At 40.4% G+C, this 15,750-nt stretch overlaps 1 protein-coding gene across 2 annotated transcripts in view; it reads right to left on the bottom strand.

Moving 5' to 3' along the window:
- Positions 1-15,695, bottom strand: part of LOC122549671 (RNA-binding motif, single-stranded-interacting protein 3-like) — a 1,362,397-nt gene extending 1,346,702 nt beyond the window's left edge. Inside the window, exon 1 of one of the 2 annotated variants that reach the window (XM_043689502.1) lies at positions 15,008-15,695. In XM_043689502.1, coding sequence (XP_043545437.1) covers positions 15,008-15,217 — 210 coding nt within the window. In that variant the 5' untranslated portion in view covers positions 15,218-15,695. The remainder of the gene's footprint in view (positions 1-15,007) is intronic. The other variant, XM_043689500.1, reaches the window with a different exon arrangement.
- Between the last annotated feature and the right edge of the window lie 55 nt (positions 15,696-15,750).

Below are 15,750 nucleotides of genomic sequence, written 5' to 3'. Positions count from 1 at the left end.
CCTCCAATCTGAGGTTCCCACCTGCTTCAAGAAGATCACTATCATCCGGCGCCAAAGAAAAATCAGGCAGCATGCCTTAATGACTACTACCTGATGGCTCCGACATCCATCATTATGAAGTGCTTCGTGAGGTCAGTAATACCAAACAGCAACTCTGTCCTCTCAGATTGTCTTGAATCACTACATGATGTGGAGGTACCAGTATTGACTTCACCTGATGAAGGAGCAGCTCTCTGAGAGCTTGTGATTTCAAACAAACCTGTTGGACTATAACCTGATGTTGTGTGACTTGATTCACTACAATTCATCCACCACTGCAACAGGTTCAGGGCTTACGCCATTGCCCTGACCCTACACTCATCTCTGCAACAGCTGGATAACAATGAGACCTTCATGAGACTCCTATTTATTGACTTGAGCTCCACCTTCAACACTATAATTCCAGCTAAACCCATCTCCGAACTCCGCATTCCGCTCTCTTCTTTGCAACTGGATCCTCGACCTCCTGACCCACAGACCGCAATCAGTAAGGCGAGGTGACAACACCTCCTCCACAATAATCCTCAACACCGGTGCCATGTAAGGCTGTATACTCAGCTCTTCCCTATATTCCTTATGCACTCAAGACGATGTGACCAAATTCAGCTCGAACACTATTTACAAATTTGCTGATGACATTATTGTAGTGGGTTGGATCGCAAACAATGACGTGATATAGAACAGGAAGAAGACTGAGAGCAGAGTGGTACGGTATAAAGGCAACAATCTCTCCCTCAATGTCAGCAAAATGAAGGAGCTTCAGGAAGTGGAGTGGAGGTCACAGCCTTGTCTGATCAATGGTGCTCGGGTGAAGGTGTTCAAGAGCTTCAAGTTCCTAGGAGTAAATATCACCAATCTATCCTGGTCCATCCACATTAGCACTACAGTCAAGAAAATGCACTTTTACTTCCTCAGAAAGCTAAGGAAATTCAGCATGTTCACAATAACATTTACCAAATTTTATAGATGCACTACAAAGAGCATCCTATCTGGATACATCGCAGCTTGGTATAGCAATGCTCTGCCCAAGACTGCAAGAAATTACAGAGTGTTGTGAACGCAGCCCAGTCCATCAGAAAAAAAACGGTCTTCCTTCCACTGACTCTGTTTACACTTCCAGCTGCCTCGGGAAAGCAGCCAACATAATCAAAGACCCCTACCATCCCAGTTATACTCTCTTCCACCCTCTTCTATTGGGCAGAAGATACAAAGCTTGGAAAACACATACCAACAGGTTTAAGAACAGATTCTTCCCAGCTGTTATCAGACTTATGAACATATATCAGTGTTGATCTTTCTCTGCATCTTCTCTGTAGCTGTAACACCATATTCTGCATTCTGTTCTATTATTCTGGTGTACTTATGTAAGGTATGATTTGTCTGGTTAGGATGCAAAACAATTCTTTTCATTGTATCCCGATACATGTGATAATAATACATTAAATCAAATCAAATCCATTTTATACTCCATTGACCACACATTTGCCTCCTCACCCAATTTGTCTAAATTACCCTGAAAGCTCTTTACATTCTCACATCAAACTTGGAAATATTACATTTGATTTCCTCATCAAAATAATTGATTATGTATTCTGAACAGTTGGGGCCCAAGCACTGATCCCTTCTGTAACCTAATTGTTTCCTTCTCTGTTTCCTGTCTGCTAAACAATTCACAGTCCATGCTAGTGAATGTATTACCACCAATCCCATGTGCTTTGATCTGCACATTAACCTCTAACCTGGTACTTAAGCAAACGGTTTCTGAAAATCCAAATCCACCACATCTACTGGTTCTCCCACATCTATCCTACTAGCTATATTCCCAAAAATCATTCATGGATTTCTCAAATGCAATTTCCCGTTCATAAATTCAAGTTGACACTGTAGTATTTTCAAATGTCCTGTTATAGACTCCAGCATCTGCCATATAACTAATGTTAGACTAACTGGTCTGTTTTTCCTGGTTTTCTCCCTCATTTTTTTATTAAAGTGGGCTATTTTTACTGCCCCAAACCTGCCAGGACTCTTCTAGAATTGTGGAAAATGTAACCAAAACACCCATTATTTCACAGCCATCTCTTTTGGTACATTAGTATCTATATAATCAAGCCCTGGGGATTTATTAGCTTTCAATCCTATTAATTTCTCTGATACTAATCTCCTTCAATCCTTCCTTCCCAATGGAGCCTTGCTTTGCTTACATTCCAAGACGCTATTTTTGCACCTTCTTCCGTGAAGATTGATCTAACTTGGTTGTTTAATTGCTCTGCCATTTTCTTGTTCTTCATTATCAATTCTTCCGTTTAGGATCATAAAGGACCTATATTTTTCTTCACTGATCTTTTTCCTTTCACACATTTATGGCGACTCTTACAGTCTGATTTTATGTCCCTTTTAAGTTTACTCTGTATCTTACAACCTCCATCAACCTCTTGGTCTTTCTTGGCTCAATTCTAAACTGCTCCTCGTTGTCACACTTGCTATTTTTCCAAGCAAATTTATACGATTCTGCGGTGGTTATCCAAAATATTATACTTAGTACCTCTTTTGTTAATCATGGGCGGATAACCTTTTCTCTTGTATTCTTTCACCTGAAAGGAATATATAACTGTTGCAATGCATGTATTCATACCTTAAATATCACCCATTGCCTATCCATTAAGAGTGAACTCAGAGGTATATTCACAACAGGTTGTCTGAGTAAAGTATTCTGGAATAAACTAAGCAGCAGGCTATTTCAGACCTAATTATCTGTAAAGTGACAATGCTAATGATTTCAAAATAAAGGATCCTCTAGGTAAGACCGATGATAACTCAATAGAATGTACCCAAGGCAGATTTTTGATCTTCAAGTGAGGAAACTGGAGTTAAAGCCACATTCACATGAGCAAAGTTCCTTCTAAGCTGTACAGCCATGCAGACAACGGAGATCCCACACGCGTGAACTGGTGTGTCGGATACTGTGCCGTGTACTGACATCAATTTTCACAAGTAACTGCTGTGCACAGCCCTAGCACTTGGATATAGCTGCAACTTTCACATATGCCAAAGGGCCAGACTGATACTGGTATAACACATGTAGCACAATGAAGCCCTTAACTGGAGTTTTATTGGTCCCTTAAGGGCTATAATTGTCCCCGGAACAGTCCGACTTCTTCCCTGTCACAGTTAAAATTCCAATAGCAATGAGAAGTCAGTGTATACACCACAAATTAACACTTCTCAGCATATTCCCAGAGACCAATCTTATTCAATGTCTCTGAATCATCACCCTCTTTGTTCTTTAGGTTGACTTGTTAACGCATCCTAAAACTGAAAGTGCATTGGTGAGTGAAGTGCAACCTGCTTCAGTGATGTGCCCGATGGGTGTAGCCAGTGGGATATGCCATCTAGAGATGTGGAGTTGGCAACAGTCCTATATTGTGTGAAATAAAGGTACTGTTAAGGATCTTTGGTATAAATTATGATTAGCAGAGATTATACGTAAGTACGTGATGGGACAGCAGTGACTCAAGCAGTTCAGGAGGCTGGCAATATAGATGGTGGAGTCAATGAATTACCGATGAAGGGCATTGTGCCCAAAACATCAACTCTCCTGTTCCTCGGATGCTGCCTGACCGGCTGCGCTTTTCCAATGCCCACACTTTTCGACTCTGACTTTTCTTCAGCACCTGGAGTCCTCACATTCTCCTAATATAAATGGTGGGATTTGTCATTTGAAGATAAATTCATTGACACTGACAACTTATATGAAACAACTACACTCTTCCGCCACACGTCATCCAGGACCTCACAGTTTGACTCCTCGCTTCTGGTTTCTTGGCCTTCAGACGAATTGTTCAGGAGGTCTTCTGGTCCCCAATGAGTTGATCACTGCTCTCCTCCTCTCCATCAGGGTGCCCAGTGCAGCATTGGGACAAGATTGCACATTCTGTCTTCTCTGTAATCCCATGGTACACTTTTTCCTGTTCACTCTCTTTTCTACCAACAGTTCCATTACCTACTCCAGCCAACATGCATCCACCCTTTAAGAGCCATAGCCTGGCATTAAGTGATACCAGCTCTGAGAAACTAGGACCCTACTATCACATACTGCCTACATTGGAAGTAAGGATAAGTTTAACTTAGTTGGCTGGATGGTTGGTTTGTGAAGTAGTATGATGCTAATGATGTGGGTTCAATCCCCAAGCTGGCTGATGCTTCCATGAGGGAGCTGATGGCCTAGTATTATCATTGATCTGGACACTTGGATAATGCTCTGTGGACTTGGTTTAAATCCTGCCATGGAGGATGGTTGAATTTGATTTTAAAAATCTGGAATTAAAGTCTAATGATCACCATGAATCCACTGCCAGTTGTTTCAAAAATCCATCTGATTCATTAATGTCCATTAGGAAAGGAAACTGCTATCCTCACCTGCTGTGGTCTACACGTGACTCCAGACCCACAGTAATGTGGTTGACTCTTAATGCCCTCTGGGTAATTAGGGACGGGTAATAAAAGCTGGCTTAGCCAACAATGCTCTCATCCTGTGAACAAATTTAAAAATATCTCCTTCTCAAATTCTCCCCTGGACTGAGGTGTGGTGGTCCTCAGGTTAATTCACCACCAGTTGTCTCTATCTCTCTCTCTAATGCTTTTTGTCCTGGTAAGACTATGGTGACCTGATAGCGAAAATAACAGGTAAATATTGATCTCACTGTGCTATCTCCTGTTTGTGGATTTGTTGCCTTCTGTGGTGGTTCACAAAATTTCTATGCTTGGAGAACTCTGATGATGTAATTTGTTTACTCTCAAAATTAAAATAATGGCCCGTTCAGTTGTAACTAAAACATTCTCAGTTTGAGAGAACATAATTGTGCTGCAATCACAAATTATTAGTTTTATACAAAAAGCACCAATAAATGTTGACATGTTTAAGTGCCTGGAATATCATATTATTTTCCACTCAAGAAGCAGTTGAACCAACTAAAAAAACAGTTGATCATGTAAAATTTGGTACTGAAGTAAAATAAATGGTATTAAAATATTTGCATACATAGGCCCTGAAGTTCATGGCCAGAAGCAAGCACTATGGAGAGCTAATGCCACTTTACTGAGGTGCACCAAGCCACCAGTCACTTCCAGCATGGCTCACATCATGGAGTCGCCGTGGATTGATGTCCAGGCATCCCCACTATATGCCCACAAACAGTGCGAGCCTGAGTCACACAACACAACAGGCTGAGGCACAGCAGGATACCTCATTTTTACCACCCTGGTTCAGGCAATGAATGCATGCATCATACATCACGCTACAGCCCGAGGGTGAGCTGGGAGTTCAGAAGGAACATTACACGGGGACATGACTTTGTCCTCAATACTGCCGGCAGCACTGGGTGACACAGGCTCTGTCACAGCCAGCCACATGGTGCCTAAGGACAGGAGCTGCTGACATCTTTGTCTCTTTGTCAAGTTCTGCTCTTTTCTGTTGTGCTGCTGCCCTGCAAGAGAGAGGGTAGAATGTCAATGATTGGGTAGCACTGTGTGGAATGCCAGGATTTTTGTGAACCAGCAAGTAGTGGACAAAAGGGTGGAAAGAGTGGTAGATATGTTAGGGTAAGTTTCGGTACATGGATGTTCGACATCATAGAGTCATAGAGATGTACAGCACAGACACAGACCCTTAAAGTGAACTAAGGGGCAACTTTTTCATGCAGGGAAAAGATTTATGAGGATGTTGCCAGGGTTGGAGGATTTGAGCTCTAGGGAGAGGCTGAAGAGGCTGGGGCTGTTTTCCCTGGAGCGTCGGAGGCTGAGAGGTGACCTCATAGATGTTTATAAAATCATAAGGGACGTGGATAAGATAAATAGACAAATTCTCTTTGCTGGGGTTGGGGAGTCCAGAACTAGACGGCATAGGTTCAGGGTGAGAGGGGAAAGATAGAAAAAGGGGCAACTTTTTCACAGAGAGGGTGGTACGTGTATGGAATGAGCTGCCAGAGGAAGTGATGGAGGCTAGTATGATTGCAGCATTTAAAAGACATCTGGATGGGTATATGAATAGGAAGTGTTTAGAGGGATATGGGCCGGGTACTGGCAATGGGACTCGATTAGGTTGGGATAATTGATCGGCATGGATGAGTTGGACCGAAGGGTCTGTTTCCTTGCTGTACATCTCTATGACACTCTGACTCTATGAACCTTTTCAAGCTTCACAATATCTTCAGGGAGGAAGGAGATATTCTGAGTGCTTTTGAGTAAGTAGTGGGGCATTGAACAGTAAGAGAGATTGTCAGTGCCAGAATTTTATGCGAAGGTAGGGAAGTGATTGCTGAGCCCCTTGCTAAGGTATCTGCATCACTGACAGCCACAGATGAGGTGCTGGAAGACTGGAGGGTGGTTAATGTGGTGCCATTATTTAAGAAAGATGGTAAGGAAAAGCCAGGGATCTATAGACAGGTGAGCCTGACGTCAGTAATGGGAAAGTTGTTGGAGGGAATCCTGAGGAACAGGGATTTGTATGATTTTGGAAAGGCATGGGATTAGTGATTAGGGATAGTCAACATGGCTTTGTGCGTGGGATATCGGGTCTTACACACTTGATTGAGCTTTTTTGAAGAATGACAAAGAAGGCTAATGAAGGCAAAGCGGTGGACATTGTCTATATGGACTTCAACAAGGTTCTGCATGGTAGACTGGTTAGCAAGGTTAGATCACATGGAATCCGGGGCAAGCTAGCTATATGAAGACAAAATTGGCTTGAAGGTGGTGATGGAGGGTTGGTTTTCAGACCAAGTGGAGTGTCACAAGGATTGGCGCTGGGTCCTTTGCTTTTTGTCATTTATATTAATGATATGGTTGTGAACATAGGAGGTATGGTTAGTAAGTTTGCAGAAGACACCAAAATTGGAGGTGTAGTGGACAGCGAAGAAGGTTACCTCAAATTACAATGGAATCTTGACCAGATGGATCAGTGGGCCGAGGAGTAGCAGGTGGAGTTTAATTTAAATAAATGTGAGGTGTTGCATTTTGGAAAGGCAAATCATGGCAGGACTTATACAGGTTCTGGGGAGTGTTGCTGAACAAAGAAACCTTGGGGTGCAAGTTCAAAGCTCCTTGAAAGTGGAGTCACAGATAGACAAGATAGTGAAGGAGGTGTTAGGTATACTTGCCTTTGTTGATCAGTGCATTGAGTACAGGAGGTGAGAGGTCATGTGTGGCTGCACAGAACACTGGTTAGGCCACTTTTGGAACACACCGTGCAATTCTGGTCTCCCTGCTATAGAAAAGATGTTGTTAAGCTTGAAAGGGTGCAGAAAAAATTTGCAAGGATGTTGCCAGGGTTGGAGCATCTGAGCTTCTGGGAGAGGCTGAATATGCTGAGGCTATTTTCCCTGGAGTGCTGGAGGCTAAGAGGGTACCTTATAGAAATTTATAAAATATGAGGGGCATAGATAGGGTAAATAGCCAAGGTCTTTTCCCCAGAGTAGGGGAGTCCAAAACAAGAGGGCGTAGGTTTAAGGTGAGAGGAGAAAGATTTAAAAGGTACCTAAGAGGCATCTTTTTCACAAAGAAGGTGGTGAGTGTATGAAATGAGCTGCCAGATGTAGTGTGGAGGCTCATATATTTACAAAATTCAAAAGGCATCTGGATGGGTACATGAATAGAAAGGGTTCAGAGGGATTTGGGCCAAATGCTGGCAAATGGGACTAGATTTATTTTGAATACTGGGTCGGCATAGATGAGTTGAACCAAAGAGTCTGTTTCCATGCTGTAAAACTCTATGACACGCTAACGTAAGTAAGATTTCATGTGAAGACACATTCACTGAACTAGACCACCCACAGAAGATTATTAAATTTCTTCTGGCACTACAGCCAGATCTAATAGTTAGAAATACCAGGAACTGACAATCCCTGTCACCGACAGCGACTCCCTTAGGTCCTTGAAGTCCTCTTTCCCACCTCCATTTCTCATGATTCCATCATCACATTCATATCAGAAATTGCTGGAGAAACTCAGTAGGCCTGGCAGCATCTGTGAACAGAAAGCAGAGTTAACATTTCGCATCCACTGGTTCTTCTTTTGAAGGATCAGGTTCTGAAGGTTTTGAAGAAGGGTCACTTCATTCGAAATATTCACTCTGCTGTCTCTTCACTCATGCTGCCAGACCTGCTGCGTTTCTCCAGCAATATCTATTTTGCTTTCAGATCTTCAGCATCAACAGTTCTTCGTTTTATTTTAGCACATTCAAATACCTGAAACCTTTTCTTCAATTTTCCAACATTTAAGTCCCAACCGTATAATTCAGTCCGGCTTCCATAACAGGGGGACAGCTCACCTACTTGGAAGAACAATGCCTCTTGCTATGTGTGCCTGCGGTCACAGAGATAGCCAAAGAAGAAGGTGGCAGCATGGGACCCACTCAGCCACGTGGTAATCACACAGATGACATAGGTGTCTCAGGTTTGCCTGTCGTCCACCTTGATCTGAATTCACAAATCACAACATCCGCTCCCAGAAACCAGGACCAATGAATTTCCAGCATAAAGATCCTTAATCTGCTTGTAATCATTCCAGAGTTAAAAATGCTGTTAATCCTCATCCACCGTGTGCTCACTCACATTTATTCATGCTAATTAACCTATGTTGCTAAACAGTGTACAGTTTGCTCATTCGTCTAATGCATAGTCTTAATATTAACTTATTTTCGAGTCTACACTGACCATTACATTGCAATTTTATTGTGAGTTGTGATTCAGCAGAGAAACCATAATTTGGTTTCATTTTGAAATGGTGCAGGTTTTGAAACCAATTTGCGGCCTCATGGTCTTTACAGATTCATTTTTGGTCGTGAACTACCTTTCTCTTTACTTTTTCCTATGTTGATCATTTAAAATAAACACATCTGATGACTTGCGAAGAGCAGTATCCAACATAACTGAATGAAGAGGGTTAATCATTTGGAATCAACATAACTCATGGCTACACTTACCAACAAATATTTAACCAGAAATGAAAGTTTGCTCTTGGTTGAGTGTAATCACAATGAAAATCTCCAATCATATGTCCTATATTTAATCAATCAAGCAGCTATACTCCCACACAGCAGAGTCTTTCTAAAGCAGTTCATAAAAGCTAAACTAAACCACAACTGATGATAGTAATAATACCAATATAAAAGAATGATGTTGTAGCTCAAAAATTGTATACGTTTGCAAAACATGTAGCTTAAAAATATGGTGCTGACTTTCAATTTGTTGTATAACACGGTAGATGGGGGTCACAGTAATCAACGTGCCCACCTCATATTGTTCTAGAGAGACCTGAACAATTTAATGGTCCGGCCTGGTTATATAAAAATTGTTTTGTGCTAAACAAGTGCTAAGAGGCAACTCATCAACTGGAGATCAGGGACAATCTGGTGGCTCCTCTGGACAGCGGTGTTTAGCAGTAGTGGTTGTTGTTGGGGTGGAGTCTAGTGGAGAACTCAGTGTGAGTGGAGATGGTGTTCCTGAGAGGATAGTACCAGAAGGGTTTCATTTTTTGGAGTGGCCATATTGCTCAGCATTCAGATCCCCTAATCAGAGTGTGCAGAAGCCAAAATTACATTGAGTCCTTACGCTGCAGTTTAAACATTAAATGAAGTTCCACCAGTTTCAGGCAGTAGGACAGTCTGTCTATGTTCAATTAAAAATGATGTCAAGTTCAGTGCCAATAGTATGTTATATTTTAGATTTTCATCTTATTGCAGCCCAATTCAAGCTGAAAAATGGGGTTATCATGGAATGACATTCCCTCAGGATCTTTATTTAAAGTTTCATACAAATATTGTTAATATCATAATAAATGTCACGTTAAAATTAGGCCTGAAACCTGCTCCCAGACCTCGATCTATGATGCTCATTTCCCTGTCCGGAATATCGATTGTAAAAAAATCCACATTGAGGAAAGAGATGTTGAACAAATTATTTTAATGAAGTGTGGACCCCTACACAAAATGTCATAACGTGCTTTATTTTTTCCTTTACAGCATTTATGGGTTTTCCCTATTTTACATTTATGAACAATTTTGAAATGCCAATCATTAGATATTGAAGAACAGTGACTTATGTTGTGTTTTCGCTTTATCTTATTTTTATCCACTAATCACAGTCCATTCAGTGTTCAATTCAAATTAATAAAGTATATTAAACCTAATGCATCTGACTGCATTATTTGGCACTTCTGAAAGGTTACAGATTATAAAGTCATTTTTAATGCATATTATAACACCCTGACAATAAAACAAATATTACAAATGCTTTTGAAGAGTCAAGTTTTATCTTAATGAAGGGAAAAAATATCAAAATAATGTTGTGTAAGTTTGATACATTGACATTCAAATGATACAACGATAATAAATGCATCTTAGGACCACATTTAGTTTTACATTGTGAATGTATATGCCGATATATAGGACTGGGTTTTGCTTTGAGTGGTGAATAAATGCTATCAGCTCTTATGCTTGCACTTCACCATAGGTACTGCATGGCAGATTTCAGTCAACCAACCATCCAAAACAATGTAGCACCCTCTACAGAGCATCTGGGAGCTGTGTGAACAGAGCAAACAACTGTGTAATCGCCTCAACCAATGAAATTGAGGAATAAGAAAAGGACAATGGAGAATTTAAACAAGTGTAAGATGAATTCATTGACTGATTAAATACAGAAAACAAGCTAAAGACACAGGAAAAAATTAGATTAAGACAAACAGAGCTAAAGCAGGCATGAACAATAATTAAAAGCTGGAGGAATGAGAATCTACACTTAGAAAAGTTTATTTTTAATGCTAGAGTTTATTACTTAAGCATTATTATGTCATTCAAATGGTATCGAAATAACAATGAGAAACGCTAACTATTGTTTAGTCCTTGTCAATAGTCTGTACAGGAACTTCATTCAATTCTTTTGAATGGGGTGCCTGATGACACGGGTTTGTGTGCAACTTACTGAGCAGTATCATTACTTGTGAAGCAGCCTTTGATTAGTGTTCCTATCTGTGTGTGTACAGTCATCAGGAGATGCTATAATTTCTATGTAAATAACAGTAACCAACAAGAGAAGCTGGGTGGCATGGTGGCTCAGTGGTTAGCACTACTGCCTCACAGAGCCAGGGATCCAGGTTTGATTCCAGCCTCGGATGGCTGTCTTGTGTAGAGTTTGCACGTTCTCTCCATATCCGCACGGGTTTCTTCCCACAATCTAAAAATGTGCAGATCAGGTGAATTGGCCATACTAAATTGCCCCATGGTGTTCAGGGATGTGTAGTTTAGGTGCATTAGCTAGGGGTCTGGGAGGGCTCTTCTTCGGAGGGGTCGGTGTGGACTTTTTGGGCTGTTTCCACACTGTAGAGATTCTATGATTTTGGCAGAGGAGATTTGATAGTGGTCAAAATCATAAATCGTTTTGACGAAAGTACATAAGGAAAACCGGTTTCTGGTAGCCAAAGGATCAGTAACCAGAGGGCACACATTTAATGTGATTAAAAAAACCAGAGGGGAGATGGAAAATATTTTTTTGCAGTGTGGTTGTGATCTAAAATATTTGCTTGGAAGGGTGGTGGAGGCAGACTCAGCATAGATATTGAAGGGGATTTGTGGAAATGCTTTAAATGGAAAACATCAAGTGCTTTGGCAAAGAATACGGATGGGACTAACTGGAGAGCTTGACCAGAACGCTGGTGCTGTCACAATGGGTCAAATGGCCAGCTTTTGTGCTTTCCCACTCCTTGATTCTTCAGAATTGTTTAAGTACTTACAAGATACTGACAACACAAAAACATGCCATTCAGCCCAACAGATCCATTTTACTGCATATGCTTTATGAGACTCAGATCTTCATCTAGTCCCATAATTCTACCCTTCTATTTCTTTTACCCTCATGTGCTAATCTAACTTGCCTTAAATGTGTTGATGTTACTTTTCTCAACTTCTCCTTTTCGGTCTTATATTCTAATGCCTGGGTAAGGAAGCTTAGCTTAATTTCCTACTCGATGTATTGGTGACCATCCTGTAACAAAGGCCTATTGTTCTAGTCCTGCCTGTAAGTGGAAACATCCTCTCTAAATTTACTGAGGTCAAGTAATCAGGCCAAGTCTCTGTCTTTTCTTCTCAAGAGAAAACAGCATTACCCTGTTCAATCTTCCTTAAAACATATGACCTTTCAGTTCTGATATCATGCAATTAAATCTTTTTGGCACCTTCTCCAGTGTCTCTAGTTCCGATATGATTGGAGCCTTTAATATGAAGCTCTTTACTCTGAATATGGTGTCACCAAGATTCCATTGAAAAACTTTTTTTCAATTCTATTCTCTGAGAAACGGGGTCTGTGCTTTATATTTCGCATTGCCATATTGGCCTGCATCCGTACTTTCAGGAAACCGTGCATCTGCATTTCTAATTCAATTTGTTTCTCCACCTCATTTGGACACTTGTTTCACAAAGAGAACATGGCCTCCTAAATCCTTCTACCAAAAAAGTAATAGATTGCATTTATTGATATTAAATTTCCGCAGACTAACAGACTTTAGACAGGAAAGGGAAGTCGGAGATTGACTACCTCTGCATGTAAATAAAATGCTTCTCTTTAGTACAACTGTGACTATACTTGCAAAGGATCACATTGATTTTCTAAACGGAAAGCTGCTAGATAATTACATTCTTCTTTCTATGTCTATTGTTACATGCCTTGCACATCATGCCAACAGTCGAATCCTTAATAGTTTTATGCTGATTCTGATCAGATAAAAGTAGAATAAAATCATTCTTTATACTGCATGAGAATGTACACATAGTTGTAAGCTGACAAATAATAACTCCAGTTTATTATTCCTTTCTCCCCTCATTTTTCCTCTCATTTTCTTAACATAGGCAAGCGAAGGTAGTAAAAACTGATCATTTTGTTTGTGATCATGAAGCTTCGACACAATTGCAATATGCAGTTAAAAGTTATGAAGGGAAACCTGTATGCATTTGAAATGTGAATAAATAATCAGACTGAACATTGAGTTGCACGATTGTGAATGTGCGACGGCAATATTTAAAGGTTAACTAGCTAACTCTTTCAATGAACACATCTCCACTGTTAATGCTTCCAGATTAATTTTTTTTTTACAAATTATCTTTAAATATTATTATTAGGTAGTTAGAGTTAATTATCTCGATGTACAGCATAACAGTGTCAGGTTCCACATGAAAGTTGATGAAATACAACTTAAACTCTCCACACACCTTGTGACACCATCATCTCCACAGGAACCTCCCCACCCCCACCACATGGCTACAGCTGACTCCTACATGTAACATTGCTCATACAGTGTCTAGTATTGAATATACAGAAATTTCCTCTGAGTAGATATTTGGAAGAACAAAGCCACTGTCTTTGAAGCCAGCCACAATCCCCATTTCCTAACCACCATATCCATTCTACTTCCAGGTAACTATTCGAGGCTGAACTAGGCTGGTTCAATTTTAGTGTCATATTTAACCTTGAAGTGAATTACCAGAAAGATATCTACATCACTGGCAAGACCACGAATTTTCACCTCTGCAATATCGTACAACTCATTCACTTCTGAAACCCTCATTCATTCTTTTATTTCCTCTACACTTCATAAACTTGAGGGCATCCAAAACTCAGTCTTCCCATATCCTATATATCACCACTACTCATTCAATGTTCTACGCTGGCTACCAAGTCAGCAATGACTTAATTTTGAAATTCTCAACATTTCATAAAATTGTTCCATGACCTTGCCTCTCCCTGTCTCAGTCACTTCCTCAGGCACTAATAGTCTCTTGAAAGCCTCAATTTTATTCACTCCATCATTGATGGCCATGCCTTCAGCTGCCTAGGCCCTAAGCAAAAGGAAAAGGCAATGATAGTGCCAAAATTCAAACATATCTGTTCTGTAATTTCTTCAAACATTTTTGAAATTATGATATCAAATTCATAAAATCAAGTAGCAAACCTAATCAGGTACAATCACTTCCCCAAATTGAAATAACAATAATTCACCACACTCATTCATGAATTGGAATTGAAAAATATTGAATATTGCAGCAAATTGTATCATTGTTTACTATATGATACCTGTTAATAGAAATTGCATTTTAACCAAGACACAAATATCTTTATTCCAATGTATAATATATACATTGTTTGTCATCAAGGATGCATAATAAATTAACTGGATACAAAGTATCCCAATTATATAATTCCTTTAGAAATGAAAAACACCCAAAATTAATTAGCACATCCTTTCCTCTGTTGGATGTAGTTTAAAATTGTATTAATTCTGTGGGGTAAAACAGAAGGTCAATCCTTTATGTGCACTAAATATAACTTGAACTGCTAGATTGACAATTTTTAAAAGGAATTTGGAACCTCAAATCTTCAATAAAACTCAATATTTATAAAATACTTGTTATAACAGGACAGGCCACAAGTTAGGATTGGTATTAGTACCAGAGCAAAATAACTGCTAATGTTCATACAAGTGTTTATGTAGCATTCCTCTTGTTAAATACAAGCATCAATATGGTTAATTCCAATAGGTCAATGTTTGTTAAAATTACTGACAGGGGAAATGCCATGCAAGTGTGCTAAGGACTTGGCTATTAACATCAGCAACAGTAATTTCCTAGGTTTGTACTTCATCTAATTACTTATTTATAAGTTGCAACTTATAATTGATAACTGTGAATGGAGGGTTGCTGTTGTGACTAAGATTGCCCATCTTGTGCTGCAAAACAAGGTATTGTAACAGTCTTCACGATATCTTAATTCCTGTTGCTCACTCACAATTACCATAATCATTAATGTAAGACACTGTCACAGCCAGAACAATTTTGTAGACAATTTTATGACACTCTCCATTCAGTTATTTTCTCCCTCCTTTTTTTTTTAAATAAAAAAGTGAGGATATTTGAAGGTGCCCTTACCTTCTTGTCTTCCTGATCATTTGCTGGTCGCTTTTCCTGACTGTGACTGTCACTGCCAGTTGCACTCTCCTCTTGTTGCCCATCCTGCTGTTGCTGCTGCTGCTGCTGCTGCTGCTGTTGCTGACAGCCACTGCCTCCAGACCCCTGAGCGTGGGGGATGGGCTCCGAGCTCCCGTTCTCCCGACACTGAGAAACTCCGTTTACATCCATCTCGACCCTTCAATTCACTACATTGCACAGTAAGAAAAAAAACACACACACACAACAAAAGCGGATTATTTGAAGGCCGCCTTGGGAGGGAGGGAGCAGCGCGCCCGAGAGAGAGGGAGAGAATGAGGCACAAATCGCAGACTTCTTATTTTTAAAAATTTGTCCTTGTGCAGTGGCCTTCAGTCGCCCCTTGCAGAAGGGGGGGTGGGGGGAAGAGGCAATTGCTAACTAAGCGGATCGCTAACCAGCGAGAGCAACTCGCCGATCAGTGTGTGCTGTCATGATTTAGTTTATCGGCTGCTATTGGATCGCTTCCCACCACAGCTCTGGACCCATCCCAAAGTTACAGAAGCAAAAGAAAATCTCAGGGATTATTGCGGTGCGGCTTGATGGTGTTAGCTTTTTTTTCTCTTAAAACAGCCGTTCAGAAATGACAGCCAAAAAGTTTAAAATAAAAGCCTGCTCCGAGCGCATTAGACACCACCGCGGATCGCGATTGCAATAAACGTTTCTTCTTCCCCCCCCCCCCCCCC

Source organism: Chiloscyllium plagiosum, chromosome 5 (assembly GCF_004010195.1).
Source record: "Chiloscyllium plagiosum isolate BGI_BamShark_2017 chromosome 5, ASM401019v2, whole genome shotgun sequence".
NCBI classification, from domain to species: Eukaryota; Metazoa; Chordata; class Chondrichthyes; order Orectolobiformes; family Hemiscylliidae; genus Chiloscyllium; species Chiloscyllium plagiosum.
The sequence above is the reverse complement of the archived record's forward strand: the minus strand, read 5'-3'. Positions and strand labels throughout refer to the sequence as shown.